The sequence below is a fragment of the Gossypium hirsutum genome, chromosome A03, assembly GCF_007990345.1.
Source record: "Gossypium hirsutum isolate 1008001.06 chromosome A03, Gossypium_hirsutum_v2.1, whole genome shotgun sequence".
NCBI lineage: Eukaryota > Viridiplantae > Streptophyta > Magnoliopsida > Malvales > Malvaceae > Gossypium > Gossypium hirsutum.
In genome coordinates this window covers 105,764,000-105,783,291 of record NC_053426.1, presented here as the reverse complement: position 1 = coordinate 105,783,291, position 19,292 = coordinate 105,764,000, and the positions used below count along the sequence as shown (strand labels likewise).

Below are 19,292 nucleotides of genomic sequence, written 5' to 3'. Positions count from 1 at the left end.
TTAGATGTGGGTAGGAAATGTGATCTTCTAAATACATGGGGAAAAAAATTAAGAAAGTGTATACTCATATCAGCAATTACCTACTTTTTTCTGATTCCACAAACATTAATTAGACCTAGTAAGGTTAAAAAATTTAACCTAAGGGGAAAGTATTTTGGCTTTGTAAAAAATTAATCTTTGTTATAGCCTAAGGAAAGTTATTATTGCAAAAATCTAGTAAGTCTAACATATATTTGCAATTAATCAGGTGGTGGGAATTGATAAAAAAAAGTTAACTGTAAAACTTTTAAATAAAAGTTGTATATATATATGTTTACTTACTAGATTTTTGACATAACAACATAGTAGTTAAAAAATACTTCAATTAAAAAAATTAGAGGATGAAAATATTTAATAAATTGATTAGGTAATTTTTAATGTTGTCACTTATTTTTTTTAATTCATAAAATAATGTATTTGTAATTTCAAAAAATATATTAAATTAGAAGTAATTTAATTTATAATAAAAGTTGATTAATTTTGAAAATTAATTGAGAGAAGAAAAAAGCAACCAATAGTAAAATATTAGTTGATTAGATAAAATAATAAAAAAGCATAAAATTAATTTATAAAATTAAAACAAATAAAAATCTAACCATATAAAATAAAACAATTAATTGCCTACCGATCATTTTCGTTTAAATTTTTTTTTTAAAGTTGATTTGGCATTAATAACCAAATCAACAAAGGCTAAGGTAGCGAATCTAAAATAATGTGTAATTTAATATGAATTTCAACTCTAATTTATACCTATTTATTAAAGGAATGTGAAAAGGAACTTCCTCGTTATTGCATGTGGCACACAGCAGCTCTTTTTTTTTTCATGGTTAATTTTTAATTTTGGTTCTTATAATTAATATGTTTAGATTTGAGATTTAATCATTATATTTTAATTTTTAACATAATTTCGTCTCTATATTTTTATAACTTTATTAGTTAGTTTAAATGGTTAATATTGTTAACTTTTTAATTAAAATATTTTGTGGTTGGTTATATATGATTTGAAAGTGGAGTTTTAAACCATAAAGTTGAAAGATTAAATTCTTGAAAATAAAAGTTGGAGGACTAAATTCCAAATGTATGAAGTATAGAGACTTAGAGCCATGATTGTTTGAACTAATTGAACCGATCGAGGTACTGATTCGGAGAGGCATTAAACTGGTTGACTTGTGAATCGATACGAGTTGGTAGAACTAGACTAAAAAATCGATTGAATTGTTTTTTTATTTTTTAAAAATACTGTATTTTTATGTTTTTAATGATTTGTTTAATCGAACTATATGAACAAGTGGTTTGATAAGTTTAACCACCATTTTAATTCTAAAAATTTTGCTTAAAATATATTTAATCTTTGAATCTTTATTCTATAATATAATACAAATAAATAATCAACCTAATGTGACCATACAAGTTAAGTGATAATAATTGTAAAAATAATTATAATTATAATTATTTCATATTTTTATACTAATATTATAATCAATAAAAAAATATAAAATCTATCGATTAGTCTTATATTAAATATTGATAATAGAAATATTATTAATAAAATAATAACACTTATTTTAAATTTATATAATATTCATTTGTTTTATAGGTTAAAAAATAATGTAACCATAGTTTACACAAAATACTAATTTTTTTTAATCAATTTTCATTATTTTAATTTCTCAATTAGATTCGAGTCTAAGTTATATGGGGAGCCAAAATTTTTATTGAATCAACTTAATTAGATAGCATCTATACATAAAAAAAATTAAATTTTAATTTAATAATAAAATATAGAATTAAATATAATATACATTTATTTTCTTTTAGGTTTTCACATATAAATTCAATTCATACATTATAGATGCTATCAAAATATTAATATTATATATTTTTACGTGGACAAAAAAGTTATATTAATTTTACAATGTTAATGTGACACGATATACACAATCCGGTCACTAGATTTGAATACGTGACGTCACATTATGTTGTCAGAGTAACTCAGATTATCTCAATTCATTTCATAAATAATTTGGTATTCAATCATATTAAATTTCGTTCGTTCTCAATTAAGTGCATATATATGATTAATTAATGTTAAATGATCTCACATAATGTGTTTCAAAGTTAAATGAGACTAAATACAGAGCTAGGATTCGAATTTGAACTCAATCGGTTAAATTTAATAGTGTGTCTCGAGACATTGAAATTCATATCTTGAGACATAGTCTTTTATGTCTTGAGATATAACTCCCTTGTTCCAAACTCCTAACTTTGATGTTTGGATGTCTCAAGACAAAGAGATTTTGTCCCGAGATATGACAACGTATGTCTTGAGACATACTTAACATGTTTCAAAACCATTGCTCAGAAATACTTAAAATAGTTATTTTGTTTTTTGGTATCTCGAGACAATGGTGTCCTTATTTTGAGACCAAATGTTAAAATGCGAAAAGTGTAATATGTAAAGCATGAAAATGATGTCTAAATGTCATATAATTCACACCAATTTAACATATATAAAAACATATCCAAACATCTTAACATCAAGGCAATCAATGCATTTCAACTTAGCCTAATTGAACCAACCACCAACTTGTGCAAAACTAGACATTTAACCAAATATACTTATATATGTATACCATGGGGTATGTAATACCAAAATCACGCAAACATTCAACCATGCATCATTATAAATATTAAAAATCAAAAATCATAAGGAATCCAAAAATACTTTCTGACATTAATTTAAGTACATTCATATTTAACTTATTAAGATAAGCACTTGAGTTGAGAGAGTTAATGCCATGGATGTTGTCACATTTATGATCACTTCAAGTACTAACATAATTTGAGACATGTGCACGGATAGTCTAAAAAAATGGTGTTGAATTTAATTAAATGAATTTTAATGGTGTTTGCATTTTTAAATACAAATAATATATATATATTTAAATAATCCAAAAAAATAGTGTATGGCCGTAACAGTCTAAAAACAAATTATAACAATATCTTCCCAAAACAATTATGGTTAAATGTTTTAAAACTAAAAACCAACATATACTCTTAAAAAGATGATTGGAAGCCAGCACCGTTAGCTTAAATTGAGATTGGCATTATTAACATGCAGCTGACTTTGCATTGGATTTGTATCCTGAATTTTCCAACATTTTTGCAACATTTTCCTCTCCTCCCCTCCCCTCTTCCTTTCCCAGAAGGAAAGAGAGTCGAGAGGAAAAGAAGAAAGGGAGATTTGGCCTTGCTCACGAGAGATCTTTAAAAATATAATAATATATTATTTATTATTTTAGGTCTCCCAGATTCTGAAAGAAAAGCAAATAATGGGTTTAAATTCATTAAATCTAAGCTTTTGGTTTCTTGTTTGCTTTTTTCGATTTGCTTCCGCATCCACCTACGTTTCATGTAATCATTTCTTCCCTTTTTCATTTCCCATGTATGTATTTTAGGTTGATTTCTTATAAACCACCTTATTAATGTGATTGCATAAATATTTACATGCAGATGATGCCTTGGTAGCTCATGAAACTACTGGGCGTAACCTCCTTCAGGCTACAAAGTGTACGTTCCCTTTTCCTTGGAAAAGAAAAGAAAAAACTAAAAATATTCATGTCTATATTCATCAAAATCATATTAAATGTCCTGCATTGTCTTTATTATTATGATTTCCACCATTTTGGGTACACAAATATGGATGTGAAACAAAATAATTTATCAATTTTCCACGTTAACCTTGGTATAGCATTTATGGTTTTGATGTGCAGCCTGCGATGAAGACTTTACGAAGAAGAATTACACGATCATAACAAGCCGTTGCAAAGGACCCGAATACCCAAAGAACAACTGTTGCGGAGCGCTCAAGGATTTCGCTTGCCCTTTCAGCGATAAAGTCAATGATTTGACCAATGACTGTGCTAGGACCATGTTCAGTTACATCAACCTGTACGGCAAATACCCACCAGGACTGTTCGCCCACTTATGCCACGAGGAGCGAAAAGGTCTTGCTTGCGATGCTGATCCCCCTGCCAGTCCTGCTACCCCCCTCTCTACCCCTCCTTTCCTCTTCCTCACCTCTGCTTCCCTTACCATTTTCTCTCTCTTCTTTTGAATGTGGATATTCTTCTGCGCTTCGTATTAATTATTTAATTAAAATATTCCAACTGTACGCTTCTATATATCTAATCCCTCTGTCATCAATCTAATTTCTCCATTTTCTTCTTCTATAAGGATATCCCACACAAATTCTTTACTATTTCATCTATGCTTCACTTGATCCTTGGCTTAATTTAATAAAAAAACATAGTCCAATTATTTAGATAAGCATGATCGTTTCCTCAGTCCCTCTCCATTTGTTTCTTTTTTCTTACAATAAGCTGAACAGTGAACACAACATCAAAATAAAAAAAATAAAAATAAAATTATCATTTTATATCATGAAATGGAAACATTAAAGCAATAAATTACCTCATTCTAGGCAAACGAAACAAGAATCATACAAGAGTGTCTTCAAGGAAATTTCAGCTAATATTCAATATCTTAAAGCACAAAGCTTTGAATTCAATGTCCCAAATTTAAGAGAAAAAGATTTAAAAGAACATTGTTAGCTTGGACATGGGAATTCGCTTTTCTTGAGCTTAGCAGAACAAGTGTACACAAAAATGCCCTCTCCCAACTTCTTCCCCAATTACCAATTTACTCCTCAACTCCTTCAAAAATCCAAATCTTTTATCCAGTTCAACCCCATCTCATCCTCCTCCGTCTCTGCAATTCCCACCTTAGGCTGTCGCCGTCTCAACGCCACTCGGATGTGTTTCACCGGAGAAGGAGGCGGCAACGATTTCTTAAGAAATCTCAATGGCATCGAAGGAGTTTTGGTTTTGGTTGGGTGAGCCGGACTCGTAGTGTAAGTGGGAAGAAAAGGGGTGGTCGGAGGCAGAAGCGACAGAGAAGATTTGGGTGGCTGACGAAGGGTAGGATAGTCATTTCGGTGTTGTCTTTGGGTTTTGAATGCTTGGAAGTACAGCCTCCCATTGTGAAGGAAGAAGAAGAAAACATTTGTTGATGTTTGAATTTTTGCAGAGATCTTTGATGTTGTGTTTAGCTTATTGTAAGAAAAAAAAAACAAATGGAGAGGGACCAAGAAAACAAATAAATATATTTGTAAAACATCCACGTCAGATTTCCTATCCCATTTTAATGATTTTACTAAGAAACGTGATGCTTAAATTGTAAATTTTTTGTTTAAATGCCTAGAAAATTTTTATAGTTATCTGTAATGAATCTGTAGTTTTTATTCTCTTTTTAGTTCTTGCTCTGCTAAGTCCTAATGTTGTGGGCTTGATTCCATAGATACTCGTTTCTAGAGTTGCTATTATGTCGAGTCAAGTTTGGTCCAGGCCAAATAAATAGTTTAGGTTACTTTTTTAGATTTGGATTTAAATTAAAAAATAAACTTAAAATTTTATTTATATTCGATCTGGATAAAAATATTAAAACTAAAAATGGACTCCACTTGTTCATAATTATTTTTTATATAAAAATAAATTTGAAAAATATAATACATCAAATACACTAAAAATATTAAAATAAATATCTCCCAACAAATGAGTGTTTCTTAAAATATACTTAAACAACATTAAACTAAGTCCAACTTAGCAAGCAAATACCTTTATATTAATAGCAAAATTAATAATAAAACAAAAGTTATATAAAATCTAAATAATAGCAACAAAACAGTAACAATATAATAGTGAAATGATAGTAAAACAATGACAAACCAGTAAAAAACAGCAACATTTTTTTTTGTAAATTTGAGTCGGGCCAAGTCCAAACTAAAAAATCTTATCTAAGGCTCAACCCATATAAAAAAATAAGCCTTATTTTACACAATGTTATATTATTTGACGATATTTTTATCTTTTTATTTTATTTTTTAAAAAAATAAAATTTTTTACATAAGGTTAAATTTGATCCAATGCTATGTATATTAATAAAACATTAATTTTATCATTAGATTAAAATTTGATTTTAATATAATACTTACATTTAGAGGTGTTCATGGGCCGGGCCGGGCCGGGCCAAGTTTGGGCCGGGCTCAACTGAAAAACCATGCCATTTATTGGGCTTGGACCGGGCCAGGCCTAAAAACGGGCCTAAAATTTTGCCCAAGCCCGACCGGAATAAAAATACTAAAACTCGGGCCGGGCCCGGTCCAGCCGTATTAATTTTTTATATTTTTTTATATAATTTTAAAATATATATAATACATCAAAAATACTAAAGACATCAAAATAAATATTTCCCAACAAATTGAAAATAAATTTTAAAAAATATGTAGACTTAAATAACACTAAGATAGATGCAACTTAACAAGCAAATGCCTCTAAAATAATAAAAAAATTAACAAATGCATTTAAAATAATAACAAAATTAATAATAAAATAAGTTTTATACAATATCCAAATAATAACAATAAAATAATAGCAACATAATGGTAAAATGGTAGCAAAATAGAGAGAAAACAACAAGAAAATAACATTCAAAAATTTAAAAAAATGCAGATTTTTTTGTCCTTTAGTGAATTTAGGTCGGGCCGGGCAGGCCCGAGCTAAAAATACCTTACTCGAGGCTTGGCCCATTTTTTAAACGGGTCTTATTTTTTTGTCCAAACCTATTTTTCGGGCCTGTATTTTTGTCCAAACCCTCCCACATTTCGGGCGGACATTCGGGCCGGGCCGGGTAGCCTGACCCATGAATACCTCTAGTTACATTTCCATGAATTGTATATATTGATGATGTTGTTTGATTAGTTGGTGTTATAAGTCAATTCAACATTAACTCAATATTAATCATAGCATCATGATAAACAATTGTAGCACATTTAGTATTATTAATATGATATTTCGATAAACGATTACAACCTATTTATTATTCTTAATAATATATGTCGAAACCATTTTTAAGTTTTGAAAAACATGGATCGACTTTAAAAATGTAAATGGAGCCGCCACCAATCTTTTCTAAGGTGAGATTGGGCCACCTTAAAATCAATCGTTTTAATAAAACATTTGGACCTATTAAAACAATAATTCTTTTTGGTCTGCTAAGTTTGAGAAAATGGGCTCGGGAGTCGGTTACATACGAGGAAGGATTAGCACCCTCGTAACACCCAAAAATTGGTACCTATTTGATTAGTTGATGACTTGATGTCGAAATTTGAAAAGATTTTAGAGTACGATCCTTTTATTTGAAAGAAAATCGGAATTATTCGAATAAAATGTAAAGACCTACTTATTTTGAAAGAGAGAATGACATACCCAGTAAGTTAGGGTCTAACATTTCAGACCTTCGGGACTAAGTTGGTCTTCGATTTTTAAAATTCATGTATGAAGGTTCAAGAGAAGGATATTTGGTCCTCCGGGACTCATGAAAAATTAGAACTCAGTAAGTTAGAGTTCAATCTCTCACAACTCCCAAATACTGAAGGTTGCCTTGATTTTGGAAATCACTATCCTCAATATAATGCGATGCCACACCCAGTAAGTTAGGGTGCAACGTCCCGAATTTCAAGAATAGGTTTTTATTTGAACCTCGTACAATTAGATTTAAGAAGGGTACTCGATTATTTAGGTTCAACGAGGAAAATTGGATCCCAAGGATAAATCTTTGAATAAAAATTAGATTAGTTAGGGCACAATCCTCCCGAGGATCCCAAATATCGAATACTACCTTTATTTTGAAAACAATCGAGGATAAATCTTTGAATAAAAATGAATTTGGGGCGGTTGAAACTTAACAAAAAAATGATAACATGCAATATGAAAATAGCAATATAATAATAAACTTGACAGTGTATATATTAATACTTAGAACATAGTAAATGTAAGGAAAATCAACAATAATTATAACACTAGTAATAAATATAATAACATAACAAACATAGCAATAAAGATATTAACGATGCGAAAATGCATAATAGAAGTGAAAATAATACGTCCAATGATGATATATATATAGTGATAAAAATAATAACTACAGTAAATTAGTGACGGTGAGAAATAATAAATAATAATTTAGTATATAAATGATATCCGAAAAAAATGGTTTATAAAAATACTAATAAAAATAATATAGTAGGTCTGTTAATAATTATATTTTAAAAAAAATTTAGTGAAAAATATATATAATAATAGTAAAATAGTAAAAATGATACAAAAAAATGTAATAAATGAAATAAATTATATTTAAAATAATTATTTTTTTAATAAAATATATATAGAAAAAAATAATTTAAAATAAATAATACAAAAAAATATTATTAGAAAAACAAAAAAACATACAAATAATATGATAAGTATAATAAATAATAGTATAATAAAAATAGCATAATAAATAGTAGGAAAAAAAGTATTAAAATTAATAGTATAATATGATAAAGTAGTAATAATAAAATAAAGAATAATAATACCCCAAAAAATAATTAATTTTATGATAAAATATCAAAAAAATAATCGAAATAGGTCTTAATTGAATTAAAAACAGAGATTTTGGGGGTGAAATCGCAATAAAAGAGAGGCGGGGGACCGTATTGGGCGCGCATGTGAACGAGGGGGACCAGAATAGCAAAAATCCCCCTCTACCAATGTACAGCGTTTAAAACGGGATTAAAATGAAAAGGCGCGTAAATGTCTGGCACAAATTTTAAAAAAGCATAATAAACAGAGAAAGGGCTCAATCAAACGACCACGCAACAGAGGAGGACCTAATGAGCAATAAAACTAAAAAAATGAAGTGGCGTTATTCTCTTTGTAATTAAAACCAAAAAAATGATGGCTGTCTGCCATATTCTAAAACCAAAATTAAAGAAAATAAATGATGGCTGTTTGTCGAAATTGAAAAGAAAATAAATGAGCTTTCACCCTTCTTCCATTTGCTAGGGCCGGTGACCACGCCCATCATTGCAACTCCTCCACATGCGCACCGCGACGGCGGCCGGAGAGAGAGCTAGGTAAGGTCCCTCCAATCCTTTCTAAAATCCCTTTTAAAAACTCAGTTGTATTTCAAAAAGGAAGGAAAAAAGATTCGCGATAAAACAAAAAAAAAACTTGAAATAGGAGGACTATAATCACCTTATTCGAATGTATGGAAGTTCCGTTTCAAAAAAAAACTTGCTATCTTTCTTTCTTTTATGTATTTCTCTCCTGATTTCGTAAAGAAAAAAAATCCCCCTTTTACATTTGTGTTCTCGGCTTTTAAAGCCTTTTTACAACCGTTTTGGTGACCGAATGTTCGGCCTCTCTTCATAGGTGTAATCGCAGCTATCTCAGAGGTAGACGAGCGCATGACTCGAAGATGCGCGATGGACGGCACTCGGACTCGGGGCTTGCGGCGCTGAGAAGTAGGGCTAGGGTTTTGCTTCCTCCTTTTTCTTTTGTGTTCTGTTAGATCTTGGGTAATGGGCTTGTATTGGGTTTAATTGTTTGGGTCTGTGTTTTAGATGTAAATGGGTCTTGGGCTAGGTAAAATTAGGTCCAACAGTTGCCCTTCCTTGCTCATTATCGTGTAACGAGAATAAAGCAAAGACTTAGAAGGGCCAATTTTGCCTGGCCCCGTCATGTCTTGACTTCTTGATTGTCTCTTTTCTTCAAGTAGCCTTGTTCTAACCCACTACATCCTATTGCTTCCGGATGTTTCATTGTTGTTTTGTAGAGATACGATCTGCTCCACTTTTGCTCATCGAAGATAAGATCTGGTATGTTTAGCCTGCTCCACTCCTGCTCAGTGAAGATAAGGTTGATATGTTTAACCTGCTTCACTCCTGCTCAGTGAAGATAAGGTCGATGGTTGGAATCTGCTCCATTACCGATACATGGATATAAGATTTGTTGAAAATGTGATCTGCTTCGCTCCTGCTCAACGAAGATAAGATCTGCTATGCTTAGCCTGCTCCACCCCTGCTCAGTGAAGATAAGGCTAATATGTTTAACCTGCTTCACTCCTGCTCAGTGAAAATAAGGTTAATGGTTGGAATCTACTCTATTGCCGATACATGGAGATAAGATTCACTGAAAATGTGATTTGCTCCGCTTCTGCTCAGTGAAGATAAGATCTGCTGTGTTTAACCTACTTCACTACTACTCAGTGAAGATAAGGTTGATGGTTAGAATCTGCTCCATTACCGATACATGGAGATAAGATTCACTGCAATGTGATCTGCTCCGCCAATGCTCAGCGAAGATAAGATCTGCTGTGTTTAACCTGCTTCACTCCTGCTCAGTGAAGATAAGGCTGATAAACTCTGTAATTTTAATCATTCTTGCTACACTGTCCACTAGGGGATTCATCTGTAGAAGAAGTGATTTCCTAGAATTTATGCTTATGCCAAATGACTAGGACGCTATAATCGAATGCTCCTAACTAGATGTATATGATTAGGATGACATGATCAAATGCTCCTAACTTGATGCATTATGAATGCAAAAATGTCATGAGAATGATTCATTTTGACATTTGGGTTGTCATCGCTCGCTGTTTGTTATGGTAACAACCCTGATGTATGTCTTCTTGTTCAAATCGATAAAAAAGGACCTGAAGATGCGGTTAATCCCTTATCCCTCACACGTTTCTAGCCCTTTAAGCTTGGTGAGTTTTAAATAATTGTCCTATTTCAGGACTTGTATTGTTTAGAAATCTTTCAGAGTAATACGTAAAACCTATTTTTGAGAGCATTGTTAGTTCATAATCATTATTTCAATAAAATGCTTGAAAAGATTATAAGGGTAGGTAGAACTAAAATTTATTCGAGTCAAAATTCGCGAAAGATGTACTAAAAAAAGAAAACATTCATTACTTGAAATACAAAAAAAATGGATAAAAAGAACAAATAGTGCCCCAGATTCCGCAGTTTGAGCTTCTCTGCACGAACTCCTCGAGGACCATTCTAAACTTGGCATGTGCTTAAGGGATCTATAGTATTTTGTCGATGTAGCCCATCCCTTCTTTGTTGATTCAAGTATAGCGAGACTGTCACTTGCCCCAGTCTGAATCGAAATTTGAATTGCCCTTTGCGGGTTTTCAATTCAAAACTCCTTTGGTCTCAAGGCGCCCTTTACGGGTTTTAACCTTGGCCTTTTTTTTTAGGCACCCTTTACGGGTTTTCACCTCAGTTGTTTCAAGCAAAATATCTTTTGACAGAATCTGAATTTATCGGGTTAGACAAGCTCTTGCCATCCATCTCTGCTAATATCAATGCCCCTCTAGAGAAAGCCTTTTTTACCACATAGGGTCTTTCCCAATTTGGCATCCATTTTCCCCTGAAATCTTTTTGCATAGGGAAAATCTTTTTCAATACTAAATCCCCCTCATGGAATACCCTAGGGCGAACTTTTTTATTGTAAGCTCGAATTATTCTCTTCTGGTACATTTGACCATGATGAATAGCCTTCAGCCTCTTTTCTTCAATCAGGTTTAGTTGATAATAACGGGATTGGATCCATTCTGCTTCGTCTAACTTCAGCTCTGATAAAACTCGGAGAGAAGGGATTTCAACCTCCATAGGTAAGACTGCCTCCATCCCATAAACCAATGAAAAAGGTGTTACCCCGGTAGAAGTTTTGACAGATGTCCGATAAGCATAAAGGGTGAATGGGAGCTTTTCATGCCAATCTTTGTAAGTTTCAGCCATCTTCCCCACGATCTTCTTGATATTCTTATTAGCTGCCTCTACTGTCCCATTCATTTTCGGGTGGTATGGTGACGAATTGTGGTGCTTAATATTGAACTGATTGCAGACTTCCGCTATCGCGCTATTGTTCAGATTCAACGTGTTGTCAGATACGATCTTTTCTAGCATACCATAACGACATATGATTTCCTTCTTCAAGAACTTGCTAACTGTCGACTTTGTGACATTAGCGTATGAAGTGCCTCTACCCATTTGGTAAAGTAATCAATAACCACAAAAATGAATCGGTGCCCGTTGGAAGCCTTCGGCGAAATTGGCCCAATGACGTCCATGCCCCACATCGAGAAAGGCCATGGAGAAGTCATGACATGGAGGGGTGAAGGAGGCACATGGATTTTGTCTCCATAGATTTGGCACTTATGGCACTTCTTAACGTAATTGATGCAATCTCCTTCCATTGTGGACCAGTAGTACCCGAATCTCATGATTTGTCGAGCCATCGTGAAGCCGTTAACATGTGTCCCACAGACGCCATCATGAACTTCTTCTAGGATTTTCTTTGTCTCAACGGCGTCAACACATCTTAGCAACACTTGATCCTTCCTCTTTTTGTACAGGATCTCTCCGTCTAGGACATAGTCACTGGCTAACCTCCTCAATGTTCTTTTATCATTTTCGGTTGCTTGATCAGGGTATGCCCAGTTCTTCATATATTGTAAGATATCATGATACCAATGATGATCATCTCGCTCTTCCTCTTCATCGATATTACAACAGTGAGCTTAAGCCTCACAAATACTCATCTGAATTGGCTTCATAACCACCTGTTCATTTACTTTGATCATGGAAGCTAGTGTTGCCAGGGCGTCAGCCATCTGATTCTCGTCTCGTGGGAGGTAATGGAAGGTGATATCTTCAAACTCCTCAATTAACTCCAGGATTAACTTTCGATAATTGATTAATTTGGGATATCTTGTTTCCCATTCACCTTTAAGCTGATAAATTACCAATGCAGAATCTCCATACACTTCTAGCACCTTGATTTCACGGTCTATAGCTGCCTGAATTCCCATGATACATGCCTCATAATCTGCCATATTGTTTGTGCAGTCAAAATCCAACTTGCAAGTGGATGGATAATGATATCCATTTGGGGATATCAGTACTGCCCCAACTCCATTGCCAACGGCATTTGATGCCCCATCAAAGTTTAATTTACAAAGACGATCCTCGGGCGTGTCTTCTTCAATGGCTGCCACATACATTAGATCTTCATTGGGGAAATTGAAATTCAAGGGTTCATAGTCCTCCAAAGCTCTGCTAACTAGGAAATCTGCTATTGCACTCCCCTTCACAGCCTTTTGGTTTACATAGACTATGTCAAATTCAGATAGCAAAATTTGCCATCAGGCCATTCTTCCATTCAAGGCGGTTGACTCCATCATGTACTTGAGAGGGTCTAACCTTGATATTAACCAGGTCTTATGGTACAACATGTATTGCCTCAACCTTCGTGTTGTCCAAACCAAAGCACATCATAGCTTCTCAATTGGGGGGTATCTCATTTCACACTTAGTGAATTTTTTACTGAGATAATATATCGCTTTTTCTTTCCTCCCAGTCCTATCGTGTTGGCCGAGCACACATCTCATTGAATTATCAAATACTGTTAAATACAATATCAATGGCCTACCAGAGCTAGGTGGTGTTAGCACGGGGGGACTGGACAAGTACTGTTTAACCTTCTCAAAAGTTTTCTGGCACTCATCATCCCAAACACCAGGATTATGCTTTTTAAGAAGGCGGAATATGGGGTCACACTTCTCAGTTAGTTGCGAGATGAACCGAGCAATGTAATTTAGTCTCCCCAGGAAACCTTGGACTTCCTTCTGAGTGCGTGGCGGAGGCAACTGCTGTATAGCTTTGACCTTATCAAGGTCTACCTCTATTCCCTTCTCACTGACCACGAAACCAAGTAACTTCCCGGACCTAGCTCTAAAGGTGCATTTTGACGGATTGAGCTTTAATTGAAACTTTCTCAACCTCAGAAACAATTTCCTCAAAACTCGCATATACTCCTCTTCAGTTCGGGATTTGGCAATCATGTCGTCAACGTAGACCTCGATCTCCTTGTACATCATGTCATGAAACAAGGTTACCATGGCTCTTTGATACGTTGCTCTCGCATTTTTTAACTCGAATGGCATCACCTTGTAGCAAAATGTCCCCCATAAAGTTATGAACGTTGTTTTTTCCATGTCTTCCGGATGCATCTTAATCTGATTGTACCCAGAGAACCAATCTATGAAGGAGAACAGTGAATAACCCGCCGTATTATCCACTAGGGTGTCAATGTGAGGCAACGGAAAGTTATCCTTTGGGCTGGCCTTCTTTAGATCTCTGTAATCTACGCACATCCGCACTTTCCCATCTTTCTTAGGGACAGGGACGACGTTGGCCACCCACTCCGGGTAATTAGCCACCTGTAAGAAGCCAGCATCAAACTGCTCTTTGACTTCTTCCTTTATTTTCATTGCTACATCGGGTCTCATTATTCGGACCAGAATAGCAAAAATCCCCCTCTCCCAATGTACAGCATTTAAAACGGGATTAAAATGAAAAGGCGCGTAAATGTCTAGCACAAATTTTAAAAAAACATAATAAACAGAGAAAAGGCTCAAACAAACGACTACGCAACAGGGGAGGACCTAATGCGTAATAAAACCAAAAAAATGAAGTGGCGCTGTTCTCTTTGTAATTAAAACCAAAAAATGATGGCTGTCTGTCATATTCTAAAACCAAAATTAAAGACCCCCTATTCCCATTTGCCGAAATTGAAAAGAAAATAAATGAGCTTTCACCCTTCTTCCATTTGCTAGGGCCGGTGACCACGCCCATCATCGCAACTCCTCCACATACGCACCGCGACGGCGACTGGGGAGAGAGCCAGGTAAGGTCCCTCCAATCCTTTCTAAAATCCCTTTTAAAAACTCTGTTGTATTTCAAAAAGGAAGGAAAAAATATCCGCGATAAAACAAAAAAAAACTTGAAATAGGAAGACTATAATCACCTTATTCGAATGTATGGAAGTTCCGTTTCAAAAAAAAACTTGCTATCTTTCTTTCTTTTATGTATTTCTCTCCTGATTTCGTAAAGAAAAAAAAATCCCCCTTTTACATTTGTGTTCTCGGCTTTTAAAGCCTTTTTACAACCGTTTTGGTGGCCGAATGTTCGGCCTCTCTTCATAGGTGTAATCGCAGCTATCTCAGAGGTAGACGAGCACATGACTCGGAGATGCGTGACGTGCGGCACTCGGACTCGGGGCTTGCGGCACTGAGAAGTGGGGCTAGGGTTTTGCTTCCTCCTTTTTCTTTTGTGTTCTGTTAGATCTTGGGTAATGGGCTTGTATTGGGTTTAATTGTTTGGGTCTGTGTTTTAGATGTAAATGGGTCTTAGGCCGGGTAAAATTAGGTTCAACAATATATATTTACTGTAAGACCCAATTTTAGTCCAGGCCTAGATTACAAAATAAAACAAATTTAAACCAAAAATAATAATGTCCAAAAATTGTCTATTTACAACAGCAAGCCCAAGTACCCAAATACAAAACTCAATAATCCAAAATTAACCTAATTCTAAAACCCAATACTCAAGCTCATAACCTTAATTTTTTTCAGCAAAAAAAAGAGGGGAAGGAACCCTTGCCGCAGCCTTCAGTGCCACATCTCACGTCGCCACTCGCGCTTCCATGACGACACGCCTGCACCTCCACGTCTCCATGTACCTACAAGGGTGAGAAAATAGCAATAGTAGCAAAAATATATATTTTGTTGTATTTTTCGGCTATAAAAAGCCACAAAACAACCATTGTAAGGGGTTTTTTTGTTATAATCAATATATAAAAAAAGAGAGAGTTCAAAAATATAGCAAAGGCAGAGAAGCAAACAGATACAAAGGTGTTCTATTTTATTTTATTTTATTTTTATTTTTTTACGATCTTTTTATATATTTATAGTAATAAACAAAAATAAAAAGAAAAGGGATTTTACCTTTTTTTATCGTCAAAAAAAGAATTTTGATTTTTTCTGGCCGCAGTAGGCGGCGGTGCAGTCACCGGCGACTGGCGGCATGCGCGGCGACCAATGGCTGGACCTCTGACTGGAATAGGAACTGAGGGAAAGGGGAGGAGAGAGCATTTTCAGTTTTTTCTTTATTTAAGATGAGAGCTAATTGATTTTTGTCAAAATTTTTGATTTATATAGGCCCCCAAAACGACGTTGTTTTGGGACTGGCCTCAAATGCCCAAAACGACGTCGTTTTACCTTAGACTCGTGCATTGATCCGACCCGCTTTAGGGATCCACGTGTTTTTTATTTTTAAGATATTTAGGCGCGCAATCCTTACGCTTTTTATTAAATTGCAATTAAATTCCTTCTGTTTTTAATTTTGGCCCAGAAATTTATTTCAGATTTCAATTTGGTCCTCTCTGATGCTATGCGTTTTGGAGGAGAATGGATTATTGCCCTTTTGGTCCCTCCCTGTTATTTGTACATGTAAATTGGTCCTTTCACCTTATTTTTATTTCGGATTAGCCCCAAAACTTCTATTTTAAGTTCAATTTAATCCGTTTCAGTTTTTTTTTTAATTAATTAATTTTAATATTATTATTGTTATTATTAGTATGATTATTAATATTATTTTTATTCCATTAATATTATTTTTTATTTTTACTATTGTTATTATTAGTCTATTATTATTCATATGTTATTATTTTTTTTATCATTATTGTTAACATATCATTATTATTATTGTTATTTTATATATTTCTATTACTAGTGTTATTTCATTATTATTATATGTTACTATCACATTCATTGTTTTTTTTTATTCTTTTTATTAATATTATTATTACTATTATTATTTTTACTTTTATACTATAATTATATTTTATCTTATAATTATCATTATTCTTATTATTATTTCTTCATATTTTGTCATTATTAGCTTATTATTATTATTATTATTATTATTATTATTATTAATTTTTTTACGTACTCATTTGTTTTATAATCATTTTTAAATTATTTTTACATTCTATTTCAAAAACTTGCTTTGTTTTTTAAATTGTTATATACGTCTTTTAATTCATTTGTCTTTGATTATTGATGTGAGCTACTTAAATAATGTATATGATGTGTTTATTGTCATTTTGTGTTTTATAAGCTATTTATCTATATTTTCATATTGCCATTTCTCCATTAACGTTTTCTATGCATCGATTTAATATTGTATCAATTTTTCCCTAAATTCAAAAAAACTTTTAAAAAATAATAAGGTAATACTCGGTATTTGGAATCTTCGAGAAGATTGTGCCCTAACTTACTGGGTTCCAATTTTCCTCGTTGAATCTAAATAACCGAATACCCTTTTTTCAATCCAAACGTATGAGTTTCAAATGAAAACTTATTCTCGGGAATTTAAAGTGTTGTGTCCTAACTCACTGGATATGACGCTTCGTTATCTTAAGATAAGGTTTATAAAAATAAAGGCAATATTCTATGTTTGGAATTTTGAGAAATCGTGCCCTAACTTACTGGGTTCCGATTTTTTATTTGACCCAAATAATTGAATATCTTTTTTAAACTTCACTGCTTTATTTTTAAAATCAAAAGACAAGCTCAATTTCAAAAATGTAAAATGTCGTATCCTAACTCACTGGGTACAACATTTTATTTCTTCTAAATAAGAGGGTCTTAACATCCAAATTAATTTATTCAAATGTTCTTTTTAAATAAAAAGGATCGTATTCTAAAATCTTTTCAAATTTTCAACATTAAGACATTAATTAATCGATTAGATATCAATTTTAGATGTTATGAGGGTGCTAACCCTTCCACATACGTAACCGAGTCCCGAACTTTTTTTCTTGAATTTCGTAGACACAAAACCATTATTTTAATAAATCAAAATATTTTATTAAAATGATCAATATCAAGGTGATCCGATCACACCTCGAAAAAAGATTGATGGCGACTCTATTTTTGTTTTTAAGTCGACTCCCATTCTTCAAATTTAAAAATAGTTTCTACATTTATGTAATTAAATTTTACTTTACTCACTTTAACCTATTTTTTCATTTTAGTATTACACATATTTAATATATTATTCTTAATTAATTTCGAACTATTGTATGTTTTTTAACGTATACATTTTATTCACACGTGTTCACATGATAAAATTTTTAATATATTATTATAAATCTAATTTTTATATAATAAATTACGCCAAAGCTCATATTTCAAAACTCATAAATTTTGGAAGGGCATCCAAATTAAATAACATGGATTGTTGTTTCATCTCTTTCTCTTCTTAACAATCTACAAAAAGGCCGAATAGGTCACAAACACAAACACAAAAGAAAAAAAAGAAGAAGAAGAAGAAGAAAAAAGCTTCTGAATCAGGTAAAATTTGAAGCTTGTGGTGATGGGGATTTTCTTTTATCTATGAGCAGTGATCAAAGTCTCAATGAACTTTAACCCATCAAACCTCGGAGCAAATTTCTCGGTTAAGGTTGATTTCTTGATTGTAGAATTTTCATTTTCTGTCTCCTTCTGCAATATTAACTAACTTCAACCATCATCTTTAATTTTTAGAAATTAATGAAGTACAGTAAAAATATTGACTGATTTTATTTTCTAAGAACTAAAAGGAAACAGTGGAAAATTGATATCAAAATAATCGTGTAAAAATATTTGAAGATTTCATGAGACAGGGAAAAGATAGAAAACCGGAAAGATCAAACGTTCAATTTCAGATTATGCAAATCAAAGAATCAAAACTATATATATACAAACACACCAACAAAAAAAAAGAAAATTGTAAACATCACCGTTGAAATCAAGAATTCTTGGTCATTATTTTCTTGGACAATTTTGTTTCCGAAAAAAGAAGAAGAGAAACCCAGTTTTCAGAGAGTAAGAGAAACGCAACATAAAGTGAAAAGACTTTTACCTCGCTTGTAAACTGAAAATTGGGAGTAAAAGCAGAGATTGTAGCAGCGAGAGAAACAGAGAAGAGGGCTGATTTCTTCATAGTTGGGAACAAGCAATCTGGTTCAAAAGACCTCGATAGAAGCGGAAGCAAGAACGTTATTTTCTTGGGTGGGAAGTTAAACAATTGAACAGAAATGGTGAGAAAATATTGGGTGCTTGCTTGACGACTTTTATATAAAAGTGGGGGAGATTCCAAGTTAGTTAATGGTAATTTGGAATATTTACGCGGCAACCATACGCATCTTGGTATTTTTGCCTCTTGCATTTACCTCTTTGCCCATCCAATGCTTCTATGGCTTTAACAACTATTTATACTACCATTTTCTCATTGGATTCCGTTGGTGTTACATCTCAATTTAAAATCGATTCGGTCAAAAAAAATATTTGAAAATGAAATTTTGAAATATGCATATCAATTCCGTTAAAAAATATACTAAAAACACAAATATTAAAATATATATATATAATTTATAAGACATAATTTAAACTAAAAAAAATTTAAAATATAA

At 32.8% G+C, this 19,292-nt stretch overlaps 2 protein-coding genes and 1 long non-coding RNA gene across 4 annotated transcripts; 2 read left to right on the top strand and 1 right to left on the bottom strand.

The window, feature by feature from the left end:
* Positions 1–3,106: 3,106 nt before the first annotated feature.
* Positions 3,107–5,325, top strand: LOC107888117 (GPI-anchored protein LLG2). The gene is made up of 3 exons (XM_016812262.2): positions 3,107–3,453; positions 3,553–3,609; positions 3,813–5,325. Exons 1-3 carry the CDS (start codon positions 3,372–3,374, stop codon positions 4,154–4,156), a joined length of 483 nt encoding a protein of 160 aa, XP_016667751.1. The 5' UTR covers positions 3,107–3,371; the 3' UTR covers positions 4,157–5,325.
* A 3,592-nt stretch (positions 5,326–8,917) lies between these two features.
* Positions 8,918–15,179, top strand: LOC107888118 (uncharacterized). Its single transcript, XR_001681286.2, has 3 exons — positions 8,918–9,055; positions 9,354–9,566; positions 15,082–15,179. It is a non-coding gene; the product is annotated as an uncharacterized lncRNA (long non-coding RNA).
* Positions 15,158–19,061, bottom strand: LOC107886772 (uncharacterized). 2 transcript variants are annotated; one of them, XM_016810827.2, is made up of 2 exons: positions 18,743–19,061; positions 15,158–15,515 (listed from the first exon to the last, which is right to left on the bottom strand). In XM_016810827.2, the coding sequence occupies exons 1-2, from the start codon at positions 19,046–19,048 to the stop codon at positions 15,405–15,407; spliced, it is 417 nt and encodes a 138-aa protein (XP_016666316.1). In that variant the 5' UTR covers positions 19,049–19,061; the 3' UTR covers positions 15,158–15,404. The 2 variants fall into 2 exon arrangements, with proteins under 2 accessions (XP_016666316.1, XP_016666315.1); XM_016810826.2 differs by lacking the exon at positions 15,158–15,515 and adding an exon at positions 18,023–18,342.
* Between the last annotated feature and the right edge of the window lie 231 nt (positions 19,062–19,292).

Excerpts from the sequence above, each read along its gene's own strand:
- LOC107886772 (XM_016810826.2), bottom strand. The coding sequence starts at position 19,048 with ATGCAAGAGGCAAAAATACCAAGATGCGTATGGTTGCCGCGTAAATAT. Across the intron at positions 18,343-18,742 it reads ATTTTCAGTTTACAAGCGAG|AAGGAGACAGAAAATGAAAA; the intron begins GTAAAAGTCTTT and ends TTAATATTGCAG.
- LOC107888117 (XM_016812262.2), top strand. The coding sequence starts at position 3,372 with ATGGGTTTAAATTCATTAAATCTAAGCTTTTGGTTTCTTGTTTGCTTT. Across the intron at positions 3,454-3,552 it reads CGCATCCACCTACGTTTCAT|ATGATGCCTTGGTAGCTCAT; the intron begins GTAATCATTTCT and ends ATTTACATGCAG. Across the intron at positions 3,610-3,812 it reads CCTCCTTCAGGCTACAAAGT|CCTGCGATGAAGACTTTACG; the intron begins GTACGTTCCCTT and ends TTTGATGTGCAG.